The 23,178-nt window shown below is 39.7% G+C and overlaps 1 protein-coding gene across 2 annotated transcripts in view; it reads right to left on the reverse strand.

The window, feature by feature from the left end:
- TP53BP1 (tumor protein p53 binding protein 1) overlaps positions 1-23,178 on the reverse strand; it is a 90,429-nt gene that overhangs the window by 29,866 nt on the left and 37,385 nt on the right. For both annotated transcript variants that reach the window (XM_079769302.1, XM_079769301.1), the window contains exons 12-15: positions 17,613-18,912; positions 8,801-8,920; positions 7,844-8,047; positions 3,044-3,101 (exon numbers count right to left, since the gene is read on the reverse strand). In XM_079769302.1, the coding sequence (XP_079625428.1) occupies positions 3,044-3,101; positions 7,844-8,047; positions 8,801-8,920; positions 17,613-18,912 (1,682 nt within the window). The remainder of the gene's footprint in view (positions 1-3,043; positions 3,102-7,843; positions 8,048-8,800; positions 8,921-17,612; positions 18,913-23,178) is intronic.

Genomic DNA, 23,178 nt, shown 5'->3' on the forward strand with positions numbered 1-23,178 from the left:
ATAAATTAAAGCAATATACTGTGTTAGTTTTGAAAGAAAATGTACTTCTGAAGATTATCCTTTAGGTACAGAGGAAATAAAATCTTTTTTCTGCATCCAAAACTCCAAATTGCCTTACACCAAAATTCAGATTCTCATAGAGTATTTGTTTCATATTAGCATAATTAAAAGCTCACCAGGAAGATTTATAGGAAATAAGGTGGACAGAGGACTATATTAAATACCATAAAGACACATCAGAGGGGGGTACAGGGGGGATATCTGTAATACTCCCAACAATACACAATCAGCAAAGTCCAGAATGTAAAAAAAACTCGGTAAGACATAAAGCCCTGTTTCTTCAACAAACAACTGCTAGCCAGCCAGGGCGGAGTTAGTAATTTTCTATACTGGGTGATGAATATACAGTGTTTATTATACTGTTTCTCTACTTTTGTATATGTTTGAAACCTTCAACAGTGAAATATCTGAGAAAGAAGATGATAGCAAGTTATCTGAACAGAGCCCAGTTACAGATGACACTTTGTTTAAAAAAACAGAATGGTACTGCCCGTCCGGTGTGACTCAGTGGTTGAGTGTCGACCTATGAACCAGGAGGTAATGGGTTTGACTTCTGTCAGGGCACATGTCCAAGGTTTCAGGCTCGATCCCCAGTCTGGGGCCGTGCAGGAGGCAGCCAATCAATGATTCTGTCATCATTTATGTTTCTATCTCTCGCCCTCTCCCTCTCTGAAATCAATAAAAATATATTAAAAAGAGAGTGGTACTGCTTTACCCAAATACAGAGGAAGCAATGAGCATTTAAAATATTCTAACTGAGCTTACCATTTTTTTAAATTATTAATTTAATTTATTGAAGTGACATTGGTTCACAATATCATACGGGTTTCAAGTGTACAATTCAATAAAACATTATCTGCATGCTGCGATGTGCACCCTGCATCCGAAGTAAAGCCTCTTCCCGTCCCCATCCCCCCCTTTGCCAGCCTCCACCTAGCCCCTACCCCCTCTCCCTCAGGCTATCACTGCACTGTTGTCTGAGTCTATGTGTTATATATATGTGTTTTTTGGCTAATCCCTTCACCTTCTTTCATCCAGTCCCCCCAACTTCCTCCCCTCTGACAGCTGTCAGTTGGTTCCATGTATCCATGCCTGTTTCTATTTTGTTTGTCAATTTATTTTCTTCATTAGACTACTCATATGAGATCATATGGTTTTTGTCTTTCTCTGACTGGTTTATTTCACTTAGCATAATAATCTCCAGATCCATCCATTCTGTCACAAATGGTAAGATTTCCGGCAGCTCAGGTGGTTAGAGCAGCGGTCGCCAACCTTTCGGACCTCACGGACCACCAGTGGTTTGCAGACCAACGGTTGGCTACCGCTGGGTTAGAGCATTGTCCTGATACACCATGGTTGCAGGTTCAATCCCAGGTCAGGGCACATACAAGAATCAACCAGTGAATGCATAAATAAGTGGATCAACAAATCAATGTTTTTTCTCTCTCGAAAATTACTAAATAAATTTTTTCAAAACTTTTCCAGAGCTTACTTTAAATGATTTATTATACACCCAATGGTAAAGTGAAGAGTCAAACATGTTTAAAATTTGGATTCTCGCCCTAACCGGTTTGGCTCAGTGGATAGAGCGTCGGCCTGCGGACTGAAAAGTCCCAGGTTCCATTCTGGTCAAGGGCATATATCTTGGTTGCGGGCACGTCCCCAGAAGAAGGTGTGCAGGAGGCAGCTGATCGATGTTTCTCTCTCATCAATGTTTCTAACTCTCTATCCCTTTCACTCTCCCTTCCTCTCTGTAAAAAATCAATAAAATATATTTTTAAAAAATTTAGATTCTCATATACAAAATTTGCTTCACAACAATACCAATGAATTTCACCTCATCCTATGATCCACCAATCCAATCATGTGCCTCAAGTATTTTCCCAACCCTACATTCCTCCCAAAGGGTTTGGGAAGCTTTAGCAGCATATTCTGTTCCCTTTCAATGGGCACATGTACAGACTAATAAGTTACATCTAGTATGCAATTCTGTTAAAACCAAAGAGAACAAGTATAAACTTTTTTTTTTCAACTTGTAAGACTACATATCATTAGTCTTCAACCTTGTAAGGACCATAGGTACATATTTTTCAGATTAAATATGTAAGAGCCCTGAGTACAACTAATCTAACATATAGCTAAGTACAGATCAAAGGATTTAGACAGGGGCTAGAAACTTGAAACTGAGGGTCAAATTTAGTCCACAGATAGGCCTTATTTGACCCACCAAACATGAAATTTTATTTTAAAAATCCGGATTTCTCTTTAAAAATTAGAGATGTGGCAACAAGTTTGCCTTCTTGCATGGTAACAATCGGCTGAAGTTGAACCCGGCCTATCCTCCTCCCCAGCTTTTCAATAGGGCTGATGTTCAGTTGGCCGTCATCCTCAGCACTTCAAGGTCTTGCACTTAGCCTGCTTTACTTATCTATAGTACCTGCTTAGCCTGATTTAAAAATTCTCACCTATATTTCACAAACTGCTGCTACTATTTTCATGCCAGAAACCAATAAAACAATTTTACTCTCACAGCCACCAGATGGCAAAGCTTACCACCAGAGCCTCCGGATGGAGTCATACTCATGCTCAAAGCATTACAGCATTCATGACAAAGCAAAAATAACAGTTCAACAGAGCAAATTTGGCAAACAGAAGAGAAAATGGCCTGAGGCTGCGGCTGAGTAGAGGGTCTCAGAGGAACAAGGTCTAAGGCTATCTTTTGTTAAACCTTCATTTCCTCACAAAGCAACAACAATCTCAGTCTCAATAAAGGGAGAAAGGAAAACACCTTCAAATATCTTAGTTCTAAGTATAGCAAAAGCTTTATTAGACTTTAGAAAGCCTGTATTAGATTCAACACATTGTTAAATCTTTATGCTGGAGTTATATTTTAAGTTCTATTCCTCTCTTGATAAATCATCTTCCCTGCAGTACAGTGGCTTTGTATATTGAATTCCTCTAAATAGCAACCAGCTCTAGTTACCTGGCAACAGCCTCAGCAACAACAGTAGATCCATTTTTTCTTTCACCAATTGCAGGCTCTTAATAAAAACAGAAGCAAGGAAAGGAAAGAGAGAGAATTCAGTTAATATCACACACAAAAACCTGTTCTGCTAGTATGTATTTGCACAAATAACAAAAAGAAATGGGTAAAATAATAAGGAAACATAAAAAGACTTATAATTAGAGGACCGGTGCACGAAATTCGTGCGCAGGTATGGTCCCTAGGCCTGACCTGCAATCAAGGTCATCTTTCCTGACTGCCCGCAGCCGGCACCGCCCCTCACCACCACCCACCCCGTTCCCTGTTCGCCATCTGGTGATTGGTGCCTGATGGCTGGGGAGGGGGACGGGGGAGGCAGGGACCAAGAGGCTGGCCATTCCGCCTGCTCACCGGCCCCACCCCCATTGAGGGTCAAGCGACCGGCAGGGCGGGGGCCTTGGCCTGGTGCCGCCCGCGTTCCCTGCCATCCACCCCCGGGTCCCCAATAGCCATCAGGAAATTGGAGCCTGCTGGCCAGGGAAAGGGACTAAGAAGTGGTCAGTGTGCCTCATAGTAACTGGTCCCACGGTCGTTGTGGTCCTTCTGCCTTTAGGGTCAATTTGCATATTACCCTTTGATTATATAGGATAGTACACATCACTTCTATCAATCTTTTTCAAACTTCCTACAGATGACTAATCAGTTTGTTCAGAAATAGAATGCAGCAGTAACATTTAAAAATGAATCTCAACTATCTTGTCTCATACAAGAATTTTTTAAATATTTACTTAAAAATCAAATTAAAAAATTATAAAAATTAAAAATCAAATAAATTTAAAATAAACAAGGAAAGTTTAATAAGATAAATTATGTAGGAAAATGTCTTCAGAGGCAAATTTTAAATAGTGTGCAGTTTTATGAGAACCCACACATAGAAGGTACTCAAGTTCTTCCTAAAGATCTTTGGAGACAGATAACTGAAAAACCACATTTTCTTTTTTTTAAATCCACATTTTTCAAAAAAGAGTGGCTCAGTTGGTTGAAACATCATCCCATGCACCAAAGGGTTGTGGTTCAATCCCAGTCAGGATACATGCCTGGGTTGCAGTTCAATCCCCTATTGGAGCTCATGTAGGAGGCAGCCGATCAATATTTCTCTCTTAAACAGATATTTATCTTTCTCTCAATCCCTTCCTCTCTCTTAAAAAAAAAAAAATCAATGAGGAAATATATCCCTAGGTAAGGATTTTTTTAAAAAAGAAAAAGAATCAAGGATGATACTGAAAAGAATCCCATATTTTCAAAGTAATGTCACTAATATCAAGGGATTAAAATGTATTCATTGATAATTTATTCCAGCCTCAGAAAAAAATAACAACATATTTTTAAACATTTCTACAATTTCATGACCCAACATAATCTAAATAGTCCATCAAGGAGGCAGCTGAAATTTAGTGGTTAAAGCCCTAGCTCTGAAACAGAAATCTGGCTCAGGCTCTGGCTCCAGCACTTAGTAGTACAACCTGGGAGTCAACTCCTTCATCTTCTGAGTCAGTTTTCTCTTCTATAAGAGAGAGAAAACAGGACCAACCTCACAGGTTTGTTGTGAGGATGAGATGAGTAAAATTTTGAGTATGATGCCTGATCCTGTGCTCCTATTATCTGAAAAGTAATAATATAGTCATCCTTAACATTTAGCTTCATTTAAATTCTTTCCAACTGTAATCTCAAATATAAAGATTCAAGGCTACCACATACTCTCTTAATAAGCTCTACTTGATTTCAGAAAAGATGATAAGGATAGAAACATGTAATACTTTAATTTCTACTGAGGTTCTAAGATTCAAATCAGTAAGCACTGAGAAGCAGAATAGCACTGTGATTTGAAACTGGACTTCTGGTTCTTGGAACTAGTTTGAATTAAGGTACTACATTAAATAGTTGTATGACTCTAGGAAAGGTGCTCAACCGGCCCGTGCCTCAGTTTTCCCAACTGTAAAATGTGGATAATAGGATTTTCAAAAAAACACACAATTTTTCAAGTTTGTCAGGAGATTTAGTGAGCTGTACATATAAAATGCCTGGCGTATAGTAAGAACTGAAATTAGGTAAAATTTATTTTCTTTGTTCTCAAAGAATGAAAAATCCCTCTTATTCAAGTTTACTCACTCTACAGTGGTCTTTTTTTATTATTTTTCAGAGAAGAAGGGAGAGGGAGAGAGACAGAACATCAATGATGACAGAGAACCTTCGATCACGCCCAGTGGGGACCAAGCCCACAACCCAGGTATGTGCCTCAACCAGGAACCAAACCGAGACCCCCTGGCTCATAGGTCAATGCTCAACCACTGAGCAACACCAGCCTGGCTATTAGTGGTCTTTGAAAGCTTTCCCTCTCAACTCCCTCAGGGCCCTGTTTCATCAACTATTTCCCCTATTCCCTCACTTTTAATCCATCTCTCTTTTGGAGATTTCTATTCAGTCTATATACCTGATTAGACCGCTAAGTCTAAAAATGAAAAATCTCCTTTAATCCTGCATTTCCCTCTAACTTGCCATATTTAACAAAAACTTCTCAAAAGAAGAATGCATTTGCTGCCTCTTCTCCCCATCATGCCTCAATTACGTTCAGTATAGCTCCCATCCACACCACTATACTGAAACAGTTCTTGCTAGAGTCACCAAATGGACCCTAATTGCCAAACCCAATGTACATTTTCAGAAATATCTTACTAGACCTCACTTCTGCATCTGACATTGTTTTCTTCTTGTAACTTTCCTCCCCATAGCCATCCATGGCTTTACATTCTCCTCATCATCGTCTCTGAATGTTCCTTTACTCACTTTTAAGACTTCTTCCTTTTCTAACTCCATTAAACTGCATTTACAAACTACTTAGTAAAAAAATTTATAACCTTTGGAGTCAGATATGATCCAAACTCCAGCTCTACTTCTTACCAGTTATTATGATCATACATATATAACTTAAAATCTCTCTTAGTCTGTTTTCTCATCAATAAAATGGAAATAAGGATATTTAGTATAGAGTGCTATCATGAAAACTAAACACAGATGTAGAATCATTTGGTATTATTTCCTACCCTTACTTCTATATTCAACTGGTCCCAAGTTGTCCCTATTCTACTAACTACCTCTCAAATTCATCCCTCATCTCCATCCCCACTATTAATTACCCCAATTCCTGGTTGAAGACTTGCCAGGCAGAAGAACAGGAAATGGGCAAGGCAAGGAATGATACATAGAAACACAAGTTTTGAAACACTCAGCTGATCTATTTATTTATTTATTCACTTATCTATCATCTATCTATCTATCTATCTATCTATCTATCTATCTATCTTCACCCGAGGATATGTTTATTGATTTTAGAAAGAGAGAAAGGGGAAGAGGGAGAGGGAGAGGGAGAGGGAGAGAACCATTGATGTGAGAGAGAAACATGGACTGGTTGCCTCCCATACGTACCCCAACCAGAGATTCAACTCACAACCTAGGAATGTACTAACAGGGAATTGAACCTGCAACCTTTTGGTGTATGGACGACACTCCAAGCAACTGAGTCACCAGGCCAAGGCTCAGCTGATCCTTTTTAAAAAGCAAATCCAGTCTTATTACTCCCTTGCCTAAAATTTTTCAGCTTTTCATCATGATATAAAAGGGCTTTCAGAATCTGGTCTCTACTTTACAGCCACTCCCTTGTACCTTCTCTGTATTTTAGCCATACCAAATAACTTGCAATTAATGTGGGAAATAGTCAACATAAACCTACAATGTGAATCCATAATCTCAAATTTTCTACCCTCTTCTGAACTGTTTCTGAATATGGAAACCAATTACTTAATATCAACACAGGTTTAATGCAGAGATACAACCGGAACCATAGAGAATATAAAATGGAGTATCTTCGTCTTAGCTGGTTTGGCTCAGTGGATGAAGTGTTGGCCTATGGACTAAAGGGTCCCGGGTTCGATTCTGGTCAAGGTCACATGCTCAGGTTGCAGGCTCAATCCCCAGTAGGGGCTGTGCAGGAGGCATCCAATCAATAATTCTTTCTCATCATTGATGTTTCTATCTCTCCCTCCCTTTCCCTTCCTCTCTGAAATCAATAAAAATATTTTTTAAAATTAAAATATAAAATAAAATGGAGCATCTTCAGTAACATTGACAGTGACTGGCCAAAAGCAAAGAATTAAATATATGATAATAATTTTTTTTTCACAAAATACTTTATTAACACTAAACCAAAATCTTAAAATAGCTAAGGATCTTAGAAGTTATATTTCAGTGGACTCACTATAAAACTGTCAGAATTATAATTACAGTTGATTGACCACATAATTTTACATATTTTTGGTAATTTTTTTATTAAGGTATTATATGTGTGCATATCTTACCATTGCCCCCCCCACCCCACTTCCATAACATGCCTTCACCCCCCAATGTTTTGCATCCGTTGGTTATTCTTATATGCATGCATATAAGTCCTTCGGTTGATCTCTTATCTCTCCCTAACCTTCTCGCTGTAATTTGACAGTCTGTTTGATGCTTTACTGCCTCTGTATCTATCTTTTTGTTCATCAGTTTATAATGTTCTTTATTATCCATAAATGAGTGAGATCATGTGGTATTTTTCTTTCATTGACTGGCTTATTTCACTTAGCATAATGGATAATAATATTTTACAAATACATTTATAATTATAAAAGTATAACTAGAAAAATATAATCACTACTTCCCAGATGATCTGAAGCTACTAATTACCCAAGATTAACATAAACTTACTTTCCAGACTAAACTGCAAAGATTCTTCACTCGCCTCCGCCTCAGGACTGACCAGTTTCATTCTTAGACACAATTTATCATCCATTTCTGGGACAGCCCCAGAATCTTCTTTTTCATTCACAAGTATAGGATCATTAGTTTCCACCATGCTTTCAGACATGACATCACTGGTTGCTGTGGTGCTTTCTGGATAGTTGCTAATATCTGAAAGAAGGGAGGCAGGAGGTAGAAAGAAAGAACACTAAAATGCAAACAAAAAACAATTAATTCAAGGTCATCAGTTTGCCTATTTGGCTCCACAGCTCTGCAGGATTGAAAGGGAGTTCCTAGGTTAGATCCTGTCACAAGTATCAACAACTACACACTAGTATTGACACCTGGTCTTAAGAGGAGCAACAGGATTCAGTTCCACTTCTGCATCTGGACAAAGGATGCTGCATGAGCCCTCAGCCAATGCCAGCATCAGGCATAGGTAGCAGGAGACTCCAGACGGCAAGACTGTTACCTCCCAGCACTGACTAGAGGGAAAAAAGTAGGTTAATGTAGATTACTGGCTGCTTTAAGGAAGGAGGATCTATGTTTTCTTGCCTTGTCAAGCAGCAGACTGATCAGCCAGGGTACTGAATTAATAGTACTTCTACCCTGCCTGTTCTCCCTTCCTTATAAGAGCTCTATATCATTGTTTAGCACTCAGATTCCACTGCTTTGCAAGTAATAGGATAAAATCCCTACTTTTTTTTTCTTCTTTATTCCTTCTACCTTTTCTTTCCTCTCATTACCACTCAATATCTCCTGGGAGTAAACTCATGAAATCAGACATCACAACCTTATTCTTCCTAAGACAAAAATCAACCTGATGAGGAAGATTCAACTCCTCAGATCTAAAAGAAATCACATGCATAAAAAATACTATCTTAGAAATTCTGCTTTAAATGGCATTACATTTTAATCACTCACCAATAGGAGTACTGTGTCTCCTGGGCTCTAATTTTAGGTGCCCAGCAAGAGGTGGAGTTGCGCCAGTCAATGGTGGGATAATATCACCTTCTTTAGGCAAAGTGAAATGAAATGGAGTTTCTGGAGGAAAAAATAAATAAATAAACAAAAAGGAAACCAAAACAGAAGTGTTAAAAAAAAGCAAACGTGAAGAGAACTGCAAGAAACATTTAAATTATTCTTTTCCCAAATTCTGCCTCATTCCCAACCCCCCTCAACAGGCCTCCCAACCAATTTCCTACTGTTCTCTCTGCTTTCTTTACAGCCATCAACAACAGGACTGACACAAAGTAGACAACCAAAGGAAGGCAAATAGAGGAAGCCCAAAGTTTGGAGGGTCTGAGGAACATGCGAACATAGAAACATGTGAGCTCCAAGACAGTACATTTGGGAATTCTCAGTGATACAAATTTGGGTAGTTTCAAATCTAGACTTTCTCATTGTGTGCAATGTTAATCCAAGGAGTTAATTTATAAGCTTTAGCAATCTGTAGCATCCTCTAGTTGAAGTCTGATGGTAATACCTGTAATTTACGTTCTACTCAAAGAGGTGACAAAGAATCTCATGGGCCAAAGTACTTCAAAATACTCATTGGTTCTAACATAGAAATCTATGGGTTTCATGGTTCAGCAATACTGACCAGCATTCACTCTAGACCACAGTAATAATATTCATATCAACATCTCTGCACAATAGTCTCACATATATGAGCGTTCCAGTATACACATTTTTGGTTAGTCATTATAAAATTAATATAAACAGCCCTAGCTGATTTGGCTCAGTGGATAGAGCGTAGGCCTGCGGACTAAATGGTCCCCGGGTTCGATACCGGTCAAGGGCACATGCCCAGGTTACGGGTTTAATCCCCAGTGGGGGGCGTGCAGGACACAGCCAATCAATGATTCTCTCTCATTATTAGTGTTTCTATCCTTCTCTCCCTCTCCCTTCCTCTCTGAAGTCAACAAAAATGTATTTTTAAATAAATAAAATTAATGTAAACATAAAACATGCCAAAATACAAAAAACTTTGACAAGAGAAAATTCTGAGATGTCCTAAATTAAGTTACAATAGGCTGCATGCAAAGTGGAAGAGCTAAGAGGTTAATCAGGTAACTGCCGCAGACCAAAACCAACAAAAGAATGCTCACATTCCAGAATGTATGTTAAAACTTTGAATCAACTTCCAGGCAACTATCTAAAAAAATTCAACCACCAGATGCCTCTGCATCCTGCTTATGGTTCATGTTGCCCATAACCAATCCAAAAGCAGTATTTCTTCCTTAGGGACGATGCCTCTATCCTACACCTGCCTCCCCACCCCTTCACCTTTTCCTGTCCTTATCTATAGCCAATGTAAATTCTTGCAGAACAATTTACATCTTTCTTCCCCAAATCCATTGTATAAAAGGGCACCATCTAGCCCTTTTCAGATGGTTTGGACCTATGTCCCAGGACCTGGGGTCCTTTTTTCAGGCTAATATATGACTCAACAAACCCTTTCCTTCAACAAAGCTGTCCACTGCAAAGGTTTTTGTTTAACATTAGTTGTTAACTAAGTCACAATTCCAAATTTTTGCTAAGCAAAATCAGAAAATTGCCAAATTCACATTTCCTGATTTCCTAATTGTTTACCTCTTTTAATAAAATGACTAAGTTTGGGAGAAAAAAAAAGAATTATGCCAGACTGCTCCTCTTAAACCTAACATATGAAAATTTGTACTTTTCTTTCTAGGATGGCTCAAATAACTATAATCTATCATACCCAGTCACCACTTGTGAAAAGAGTTTGCCTAATGTATTTTCTAACACCACCAAGCAATTCTCCAATCCTCAGGGCACTGACTGGCTCTCCTATAAATTTAACTCAATTCTGATACTCTCTACCTGGAGATAGCATCAGATCCCACACATTAAAGGCTCAATCCCACAAGACCACCCCCACTTCAGATACCAGTAGCAAGTTCAAGTCGTTACCTGTGCTGTAACTGGCTACACATTATAGATTCCCATAACCTCCTTATTAGGTTCAATTAATCCGCTGGTGGTACTCAGGATACGCAGAGAAAAATTTACTACGTTTACCAGTTTATTATAAAGACACAGATTAACAGCCAGATAAAGCAGTACACAGGGTGAGGTCCAGAAGGTTTTGATAGCAGGAGATTCTGTGGAACTGGGATGAGATACCATCCAGGATCATTTACCTACTAGGTTGCTTACCAAGTCTTGTTCAAGAGTTTTTGTAGAGCCCAGCCAGTGTGGCTCAGTGGTTGAGCGTTAACCTATGAACCAGGAAGTCACTGTTCAATTCCAGGTCATGGCATATGCTTAGGGTTGCGGGCTCAACCCCCAGTGTGGGGCGTACAGGAGGCAGCCGATCAATGATTCTCTCTCATCATTGATGTTTCTATCTCTCTCTCCCTCTCCCTTCCTCTCTGAAATCAATAAAAATATATATTTTTAAAAAAGAGTTTTTGTGCACCCAGCCTTCATGGCTCAGTGGTTGAGCATCGACCTATGAACCAGGAGGTCACAGTTCGATTCCTGGTCAGGGAACATGCCCAGTTGAGGGCTGATCCCCAATGTGGGGCATGCAGGTCCCCAGTGTAGGGCATCCAGGAGGCAGCCCATCAGGGATTCTCTCTCATCATTGATGTGTCTATAGCTCTTTCTCTCTGAAATCAATAAAAATATATTTTTTGAAAAAATAAAAATAAAAATATATTTTTAAAAAAAAGTTTTTGTAGAGCTTGACTCTCCAGCCCAACCCGTCCCAGGAGTCAAGGGGTAGGGTTAAAAGTTCCACCCTTTAATAACACTTGGTCTTGCTCTAGCCAGTTTGGCTCAGTAGACAGAGTGTTGGCCCATGGACTGAAGGGTCCCAGATTCTATTCCAGTCAAGGGCACGTACTTGGGTTGCAAGTTCCCCAGCCCTGGTCGGGGTACGTGCAGGAAGCAAACAATCGATGTCTCTCTCTCACATCGATGTTTTTCTGTTTCTCCCTCTCCCTTCCACTCTCTAAAAATCAATGGAAAAATATCATCAGGTGAGGCTTAACCAAAAATAATAATAATCACTTAGTCTTCACTGTGAACAGCCCCATCCTGAGGCTATATAGGGATCTACCCTAAATCACTCAGCACAAACCCAGTTGTGACTAAAAGGGCTTGTTGTGAATAACAAAAAGATATTCCTTTCACTTCAAAAACAACAAGGGTTTTAGCAGCTCTGTGCAGGAACCGGATAAAGAACAAATATATTTCTTATTATATTATATTTTCTTCTTTCATCTTTTCCCACTCCACTCCTATTTTTATTAATACATTTTTATTGATTTCAGAGAGGAAGGAAGAGGGAGGGAGAGATAGAAATATCAATGATGAGAGAGAATCATTGATTGGCTGCCTCTTGCACGCCCCACACTAGAGATGGAGTCCACAACCCTGTGCCCTGACTGAGAATTGAACTATGACCTCCTGCTTCCTAGATTGACAGTCAATCACTGAGCCACGCCGGCCAGGCCACTCCTATCCTTTATTACCTTTAATATCAAGCACTTTGGTACTTTTTTCCTTCAAAATCACAAAACAACAACAAAAACATCTCTTACATCTATATGTAAGAGAAAATGAATTAGTAATCTGAAGGGATGAAAAGAGAAAATGAATGAACTTTAGAAATAAAGGATGAAAAATATATATGCTCAGCTAAAGGAACTGTAAAGAGTATGAGTGGAGAATTTCAACATCACATCTAAATGGCAAAGAATTCCACCATAGTTATAGAAAAAAGAGAAATGGGTCAGTAGATAAGCATTCATTCTCTGGCAGTTCCTTAAAAAGCAAGTCCTTTACGTTACTAAAGAAGAATTTAGAAAAGGTATAGAAACTAAAAAACAAGTATCTCACAAAGCATCATACATTCAAAAAATATATTTTAAAGAACTTTTCATTCCTGGAACAACCACCTGCTCTCTTCACAGGAACTATCTATCTCTCATATTATGATTGACCATACAGACTTTTGAAAATCCTTCTATGTGACAAACCATAATATGCAAATATAACGTGAAGCACTAAATATTGCTTAAAAGTATGTGTTTCCTTTGCACGGTACTAGATAAAAGTTATGAAGTTATTTTGACACCAATAATGTAACTGCATTATTACAACCTAATGGAAAATTGAGTATTTTACAGGCAGCACTGACACCACCTCTCTCTGGTCTTCAATGCCTCATTCCTTGATTATTGCAGCAGCCTATCAATTACTTTCTCTGCCTTAAGTTTCCCCCATCCCCCAATTCTTTTTGCACATTGGAACCAAAGCAATCTTCCTAAAGAACATGACTTTGAACACATTAGCTCCTGGTCAAAACTGTAAGTTTTCTACTAGAAGATAAATCCCTAACTCTTTAACTAGCATTCAATTAACTAGTAGCAGCCTATATTTCTACTCTATCTTAAATTATTCATGTTCATAAAGCCTCTTTTCAATGTCCTCCAAATGCTTTCCCATTTCTCTTGCTTTTGTTCACTCATCTGAAAGACATAGGTAATCTAATCAAATTACCACCAAATTCTGCAAACTATTATTTCATCCTCTTAAATTTACTGGAATTTTCAACATATTCAATTCTTTTTCTAAGATTTAGCACACCCTCATTATTTAAATTATCAAGTCCCTTCTTGATTTCCCAGATTATGATGGTTTATCCAAGTGGTCGGCAAACCTCGGCTCGTGAGCCACATGCGGCTCTTTGGCCCCTTGAGTATGGCTCTTCCACAAAATACCACGTGCGGGCGCACACGTAGAGTGCGATTGAAACTTCGTGGCCCATGCGCAGAAGTCGGTTTTCGGCCTGGGCGAGTCTATTTTGAAGAAGTGGTTCTAACGCCAAGCCACACTCAAGGGGCCAAAGAGCCACATGTGGCTCACGAGTCGCAGTTTGCCGACCACTGATTTATCCTAATGTATGCCAGCACACCAACCCATTATAAAAGATACAAATAAACAAAAGGAACTTAATATCCATTGTCAAGCCATCTGAGTGGGGAGTTTGACCTTATTACTAAAGACTATAAAGATTCATTAGTCCAAACCAAAATTTAAAACATTGAATGTCAGTAAGGTCTCTCATACTTCTAACTTTCCGTTACAATATAAAGCCCATCTTTTGTTCTCAAGAGTAGACCTGGTCATTTCTTTCAATGGTTTAAAGCCATCTAATCAATATATATAAAAGCCCAGCAACTGGAATGACAGAACAACCAGAATGACCAGTCGCTATGAGGCGCACTGTGGCGGCCAACCAGACCAATCAGGGCCCCATCGGCGCCCCCCCCCACCTCCAATCGGCCCTCCCCACCCCGATTGGGGGTGGGGCCGGCTGGCCAACCACCCATGACCCCTCCCCCGAGGCCCTTTCCCCTGACCGGCCCCACCCCCAATCGGCCCTCCCCACCCTGAGGCACTCCCCACCCTGATGGGGGGCAGGGCCGGCTGGCCAACCACCCATGGCCCCTCCCCCCACCAGCCCAACCCAATCAGCCCCCATTAGGATGGGCTGGCCAGACCCCACCCATGCACGAATTCATGCTCCAGGCCTCTAGTTAAATATATAAGAATTTCTATATTGGGTGATGCCACCCATAAACAGCCTATCCTAAGAGTCTGCCTCTGACATTAACGACCAATTAGGATGATATTCCATAAAGTAAGCCAATAAATGGTAGAGCTAGACCACAAGACATATCTAGCTTCAATGATCATTATTAACCTATTATATATTACCATTTGTGGATTTAGTTAAAGACTTATTGTCCAGCCAGCATGGCTCAGTGGTTGAGTGTCAACCTTTGAACCAGGAGATCACTGTTAGATTCCAGTGGGGATGTGTAGGAGGCAGCTGATCATTGATTCTCTTTCACCAGTGATGTTTATATCTCTCTCTCCCTCTCCCTTCCTCTCTGAAATCAATAAAAAAATACATATTTTTAAAAAGACTTATTAAACTTATGATTTTTCATATCATCAAACCCATCATAAATTTATTCTATATTGAATATTATTGGGCTTCCAAGTACCACCTTCCTAAATTTGCTTTTTTCAAATTTCAGGAGTAGGTCTTCAGAAAACATTTCTGTAGAAGTCTCCAAACTAATAACAGTGACAAGTTATCTATAAATGGAGGTGTTTAGAATGATTCTCCCCCTATTCCCTCTGCCCACCTTCCCTCTCCAGCCATTCCCTCTCTCCCCTTTTCTGTATTATTTGAACATTTTCCACAATTAAGCATGTATCTTTTTTCCAATCAGTAAAGACTTTAATAAAATAACAACAGTACCCTTCTAACTGTGACATACAGAAATCTAATTAACACACTTGGGACTCAACCAATTTGTAACTTTAATTCTGTCTTTCCAGAACCATTAATTCCTTAAGTTACTCTCATTGAAATTAGTCTCTCTTTAGGTTTAGCAACTAGACAACTATGTTTTAAGTACAAAATAATATTTTTTGTTCTAGCAATGCTCTTCTGAGTAGTAATTTACTTTAATTCTCTAATAGACCAACCACTGTCTTCACTGCTTTTAGTTGTTTCCTCAAGAACTAAGTAAACAGAATATAACTTATTAGTATTTTCAATAACCTAGATAAAAATTAGTAAAATAAGTTTTACTATGGCAATGTCTATTATAAAAAAGAGCTGGCTCTGCCCTGGCTGGTACTGCTTGGTGGTTAGAGAGTCGGCCTGCACACCAAAGGGTCACGGATTAAATACCAGGTCAAGGGCACGTACCAGGGTTGCAGGTTCCATCCAGCAAGCGAGGGAGGCAACCAATCGATGTGATCTCTCTCACATGGATGTCTCTCTCTTTCTTTCTCTCTCTCTCCCCCCTCCCCCCATCTCTCCCTTTCTCCCCCCTCTCCCCCCCCACCTGCCTCCCTTACACTCTCTCTAAAAAAAAAATCAATAGAATAATATCCTGGGTGAAAATTTTTTAAAAAGAGCTGGCTCTACCATTAATAGTGTAAACAATAATTCGTGAAGAATACTTTTAACATAATGAAACAGCCCAATGTTTTAAGCTTCTTCTACATACAATTGCTAAAATAATTAAAGAGTACTCCTAAGTAACCAAATTGAAACAATCTACCAGCCCTGATAATTCTAGCTAATATAGGTCATAACAGTATTTAGATGTAATGAAATTATAAAAATATTCAATAATATAAAATATTAGGTCATTCAGATAGTTCTTTACCGTAACTCATCAGAATCAGAGAAACTATATTATTCAGTCTCACAGGGGGGAAAAAGCATAGCACTGAGAATCAGGCATCTTAGGCTCTTGTCCTACCTCAATCATTTATTAGCCATGTGACTTTAGGAAGAAGAGACTAAACCCAATAACCCCTAACCTCCATTTCAGCTCTAACATTTCTTTTCTGAAGAAGTTAAAAAAAAAAAAGTCCTGAATATAAAACCTAATGAATTGAGATAACTTTGAGGAAAAAATAAATAAAATAAGTACTATTAATAATCACACCTGCACAAGAGGTATAAAGTGGGACTGTTTCAGAAATACCAAAAGGTATAATCACCCATACTAACAGCTATGATGTCCAAATACTGTTTCTCATTTCCATAATCCTAGAAGCTTGTTTTCTTAAGTTTGTGTTTTGTTTTGTTTTGAATATGTTTTTATTGCTTTTTTTTGAGAGAGGAAGGGAGAGGGATAATAAAGAGATATAAACATCGATTGGCTGCCTCCTTCATGCCCCCTACTGGGGATCGAGCCTAAAACCTGGGCATGTGCCCTCACCAGGAATTGAACTGGTAACCTCTTGGTTCATGAGTCAAGGCTCAACCACTGAGCCACACCAGCAGGGCTATTTTTTTATTTTCAAAATTTGTTTTTAAATTACACTAACTCTGGGCATTTAGAAAAACTGGACTCTTTTCAGCTAATGTCGTACATAATATTCTACAAATATTTCAGAAAGTAATTTATATTCTCATTCTGGACTTCATAAAATAGATAAAAGTCACAAACTAATATATTTTCCAGTTTAAGGTTTATGATGTACATATGTTGAGCCAAATTCAGAAACTTTACTTAATACCCATAAAGAGGAAACAACCAATAACAGCATATTCATTAACAGAGGGTTTTTCTTTTATATATATTTTTTGTTGCTTTTGTACAGAGAGGAAGAGAGAGGGATAGAGAGTTAGAAACATCAATGAGAGAGAAACATCGATCAGCTACCTCCTGCACACCCCCTCCTGGGGATGTGCCCGCAACCAAGGTACATGCCCTTGGCCAGAATCGAACCTGGGACCCTTCAGTCCGCAGGCTAATGCTCTATCCACTGAGCCAAACCGGTTAGGGCCATTAACAGAGTTCTTTACTATGTAATTAAAAAAGATCCTGCACTTCAAGGCAACTGTCAAAATATAAAAATTTGGGCAAGATTGGGACTTTAGTAGAAAACACCAGATTGGTATAATTTATACATAATAAAATTCATGTTGATTACTCCTAAATCATAAATCTGATAAATATTAAATGATCTGATTCCATACATAATTACAGCTACAAAAGAATACAACCCAAATTTCTTAATTTCCCATTATTAGCTGTTCATAAACATAAATCCAAGTTAATTTTCAGCCCTGACATAAGCATGTAGTTCTTTCTTACCTCCCATTCCAAATTGTAATATGGTTGGAGACAGACATAGAACAATTTACAATCACACTCACCACTAGAGCTTTCACAGAAGCTTTGTGAGGTGTGGGCTGAGGCCTTCTCCAGCTGCTTTGTATTAGCCATTTTTGAGTCTTCTGGTAATGAGTTATCTGTTTTCTCTTGAGGTTGGGTCTGCTGCATCTGCCGGTCAGGTTTTGGAACATCACCTTCTCCCACTGAAGTTACTGGAGGCTGTGGAGAGTCTGCCTGTACAGGTTCCTTTTCTGCAGTCACTGATTTCAGATCTCCTTCATATTCAGCACTCTTTTCTTCCTGGGTATCAGCTCTATTCTCAGCACATGGTTCTATTTCTGGAGCATCATCCTCCCACAACTGGGAATCTGAGCATTTCTCAACTCCCTCTAGAGTTTCAGAAGAAACATCAACTCTGGGAGATGGTTCCTTCACATCTACAATGACAACACTTGAATCCTCTGAAGTAGCTTCTTCCCATGCTTCTTGATCCTTATGTTCCAATTCTTGGTCAAGGACTGGAAGCTTTTGTGGGGAATCAATACTAATCACACTGGTTTCAACTTCCATAGGTTCCTGACATTCTTGTTTTGGGGTTTCTTTTGAAAGACACAAACCTTGGGACTGAGTTTCAGTCAGAGAAAGGTGTAATGGGACACTCTCCATACTTTCTTCTTTTAGCTCCTCTCCTTGACTTTCACAAGGAGTCTCAGGAATTTCTTCCACCTCAGACCCTGAAGACCCCTCCTCTGGCTGATGTTCTTTAATTTCCATAGCTTCCTCCTGATCTAGCACACTAGAGAGTGCCTCAGATCGAGTAGCTGGAGAAGGAACTGCCTGACTCCCTGAATCACAAGTGAGATCAATACAAACGTCTTCTGCTACAGTCTCTTCTCTGCCTTTGCTACCAGCAGCTAAAATACTAATGTCGTCTCTGGTTTCTGTGTCATCCCCTTTTGTTTCATCAGCATTCTGATTCACTTCTATTTGTCCATCCTTTGCTGGATTCATCAGGATACCATTATTTTCAGCAGGAACAAGTTTAGAATTGAGAACTGGAGACATGGGTTCAGTATCCTCAATCTGTGTGTTTTCTCCATCTTCATCAATCCTGTGAGAACTCAAACTCTCCATCTTTGGGGACTGACTATACTCACTTGCAGAAAGTATCAACTTACAAGAATCCCCTGTCAAAGAAAGCCCAAGATCCTCAGTGGAATTCTTTGGTTCAGTCTCTGAAGTTTTAGAACACTCAACAGTCAAAGAAGAACTATGCAAATCTCCACCTTTCTTTCCATCATTTGATTGTTCTTCCAAACTTGGAGATGGAATGAAAATGTCCTATGGAAGAATAAAAAGAGACAAATCTTCATTTGTTCTTAATCATATTTCTTTTAAATCTAATCCATGAATTCATCTAAAATTTCTAAATCAATTATTCAAAAAAATAAAGAACTCTAGGACCATATTCTCAGAAATACAAATCACCAATCTTTTCATCAATACAAGTCAATCTGTTTAATGCTTTTCTTATGAATCATTGGCACAGAATAAGCATAACCAAAAAAAAACACATAAAAGTATTAACTTACACTCGTAGGGGTAGGAAGACACTTAAATTGAGCTGTACATTACCAACCTACTAAAATCATGCCATATATATGATGGGACCACAATTACACAGGAGTCACTTGAACATATGCCTACAAAGCCCACTTCAGTTCTTAAAAAGCAGGAATACAGGATGGGGCAAAAGTAGATTTACAGTTTTAAGTACTTAAAACACAGTTTATTCTTGTATTATTATTTATTAACTAGAGGCCCGGTGCACGAAATTCGTGCACTGGGGAGGGTGTCCCTCAGCCCAGCTTGCACCCTCTCTAATATGGGACCCCTCGGGGGATGTCCAATTGCAGGTTTAGGCCCGATCCCTGTGGAATCGGGCCTAAACCTGCAGTTGGACATCCCTCTCACAATCCGGGACCGCTGGCTCCTAACCGCTCACCTACCTGCCTGATTGCCCCCTAACTGCTCCCTTGCTGGCCTGATTGCCCCCTAACTGCTCCTCTGCGGGCCTGATTGCCCCCAAATACCCTCCCCTGCTGGCCTGATCACCCCCAAGGCTTTTATTAGTATAGATATTACCCTGCACAGAAAATTTTACTAACCCTGCTTTACAATAAGGGCTTGACGATTGAATCATTAGGACCAGACACCAAGATTTCCTTTCTTTGAATAGTGGAGGGAATACTTATCTTGTCTTTAAGTTGCCCGGAAATTAAAATGAGATAATGACTTAGAAAAGTATAAAAGCACCATATAAAGACAACTGTCTTTTTAATGAAGTGGCAAAATGAAAAACACTTTTTATTCTCCCCTTCCTTCCTTTACAGCTTTTATTTAAACTTTGAAATTTATAAAAATTTCACTCCAATTTTCATTTCTTTACATTCAACATTTTTTTGTATTGGTTTCAGGTTTTATATTAGTTACAGAATAGTGGTTAGACAATCATATACTTTACAAAGTGTTCCCCGATATTTCTAGTACCCACCTGGCATCATACCATCATTACAACACTATTGACTATATTCCCTATTTAAGTGACAATGGGTTTACAGGTTCCTTTCAGTGTTTCTTTTGTGTTGCTTGTCCTTCCTTTTCTTTCTCACTTCTTCCCTCATTTTCTTTATATAGTATCTCAATTGGCCATCAAAGCTCAGTGAAGGCACTGGGACACGCTTAATCCATTTTACAGACCAGGAAACTGAGGCCAATTCCAGTTGGCTGTGGAACTTGACTCAGCACACAGGAAGCTCTCAGAGCCATGCTCTTTGCGCTTCCTAAGGGGCAGCGGCCCAGCAAACAGAACAAACCTTCCAGTCAGACTTCCGAGCCTCTTTCTCAAGCACCTCTTCATTGCGGATGCTCCACATTCTTTCCACTCCCCCCATTCTTTACTGCCCCCCCTTCTCCAAAGCAGGTGGAAGGCTTCCCACTCACAGCCTAGGCATGCTCTGCTATGGGGCAGGGTGTAGCGAGCTTGCTTTTGGGTCAAGGCAGGAGCAGGAGTCACTGCCTCTGAAGTGTGAAGGCCGCCTGAGCGAGGCCCATTAGCACTGGGAGCTTCTCTGAATCACATCAGTCAGTCCAGTACCCTGCAGTGCAGCACCCCTCCACTGAGGTGGCACCACCCCTCAACCCCCGCCTCAGGGGTGAGGGTCCTGGCCCTCTGCCAGGAGTCCTTCCATGTCCCTTGATCCCTGGCTGGGCCCACCCACATCTTGGGGGCACTGCAGAACCTCTGTCTCTCTGCAGATGAGACAGATCCCTGCCCTAGGTCTTCGCAAAGCTATGAATCTCTGGTCAGAGGCCTGGTCTGGGTCTCAGCAACCACATGCCTGCAATGTTCCCAGGGACCCTGGGCGAGGCTGGATGGGCTGGCTACACCACCCGGGTTGCCGATATCCCGGCCACACCCCCTAGGTTGCCGATCTCCCCAGGGACCCCCCTGAGAGGCTGGATGGGCCCAGCCATGCCCCGCCAGGTTGCCGATCTCCCCAGGGACCCCCCTGAGAGGCTGGAAGGGCCCGGCCATGCCCCCCCAGGCGGCCGATCGCCCGTGGTACCTCCAGGAGGGGCGGGAAGGGCCCGGCCACGCCCCCCCAGGCGGCCGATCTTCCCGATACCCTCTTGAGTGTCTGGGAAGCCAGGTCTCGCCTCCCCGGGGCAGCGATCTCCCCAGGGACCGCCGAACTAAGAGGACTGGGCGCCGCCATCTTGATCTTCTCAACGGCTGGATAGGCCACCCGGAGTCCCGCCCCCTAGCCTCCCGCCGGCCCAATCGTGGGCGTATCGGAGGTGCGGTCAATTTGCATGTTTTTCTATTATAAGGTAGGATTATTGTATTATTCTCCATATAAATAACTATAAACCTACTTTTGCCCTACTCTATATAATTATTTCAATTTCCACTATTTCAAAATATTCTAGCACTCAGAAGGCTGATGTTAAAATCTAAAACTCTTAATATCATTAATCAACACATACCAACAAGGATGGCTGAAGTTAAAAAGACTACATCCCGTTGGTAAGGATATGGAACAAGTACTTCTCTCATATATTGCTGATGGGAATGGAAAAGGTACAGCCACTTTAGAAAACAGTATGGCAGTATCTTATAAAGTTAAACATACATTACCATATGTCCCAGAAATTCTGCTTGTGGATAATAACCCAAGAGTAAATAAAATCACATGTCCACACAAAGATGTATACGCAAATGTTCACAGCAGTTATTATTCATAATAGCCAAAAACTGGAAGCAACCCAAATGTTTGTCAACTGGTGAATAAATTGTGTATGTCCATGTTATGAAATACTATTAACAAGGAAAAGGAATAAAATATTAATACATGAATCAATATGAATCTCAAAAATATGCTAAGCTAAAGAACTGAATGGGTCAAATATATGGTGACAGAAGAGACTAGAATTCTGGTGATAAGCACACAATGAAGTAAACAGATGTCCTATTATAAAGTTGTACACCTGATGCTATATAATATTTTTGCAGTAAGTTTAATTTTTTTTAATTTAAAAAATAACTCAAACACAAAAAACCATATACACTTTATGATTTCAATTATATGAAATTCTCAAAAAAAAACCAAAAAACTACTGTGACAGAAGGCAGATAATTGGGTGCCTAAGGTGAAAGAGAGGATCAGGGGGATGAGGAGAAGGAATCAACTGCAGAGGATTACGGAGAAACTTTTTAGGGTGACAAAATTATTCTATACTTTGATGGTAGTTGTGGTAACATATTTGTATACAATGCCCAAAATTCATCAAACTATACACTTAAAATGGCATTTTAATTTTATGAATATAATACCTGCATTAAAAATAATAATAACCCAAAGCTTAATATGTTTTATGTAAGAACTACATTTAGTGTGTTACTTTGCAAAACATAAATGCTATAAAACTCTAGACATAACTGGTACGACATTCATTTCCTATGATTTTTAAGATGAGGGCCCTGGCGGGTAGTTCAGTTAGAGCATCATCCTGATACACCAAGGTTTCAGGTTTAATCCCTGGTCAGGACACATACAAGAATCAACCAAAGCACAAATGAGTGGAACAACAGATCAATGTTTCTCTCTTTCTCAAATCAATAAGTAAAATAAAACAAAACAAGAGAGAGAGAGAGAGAGAGAGAGAGAGAGAGAGAGAGAGAGAATGAGAAATCAAGATAGGTTGCCAAAAATTCTATATATTCTATAATTTCTGGTGTTACTGTTTACTTTTTCAGATAATAAAAATAGTCATAAATTTGAGCCTGCTCATTTACTCTCACACATGACTGAGTATAAATTGAGTCAACAATTCTAAATGGCAATTTGGCAATACACAATAGCCTTGAAACAGGTTATATATCCCTTAGCCCAATAATTCCATTTCAAGGAAATTATTTGATGGACATAAACTGAGATTTAGATGCAATTCTGTTCAGTGATAAATTATTAGTTAGAATAGGAAACAATATGAAATATCTTCAATGTCTGAAAGGAGAATCATTTAAAAATTATGATATACCCA

Source organism: Cnephaeus nilssonii (genome assembly GCF_951640355.1).
Source record: "Cnephaeus nilssonii genome assembly, chromosome: 4".
NCBI lineage: Eukaryota > Metazoa > Chordata > Mammalia > Chiroptera > Vespertilionidae > Cnephaeus > Cnephaeus nilssonii.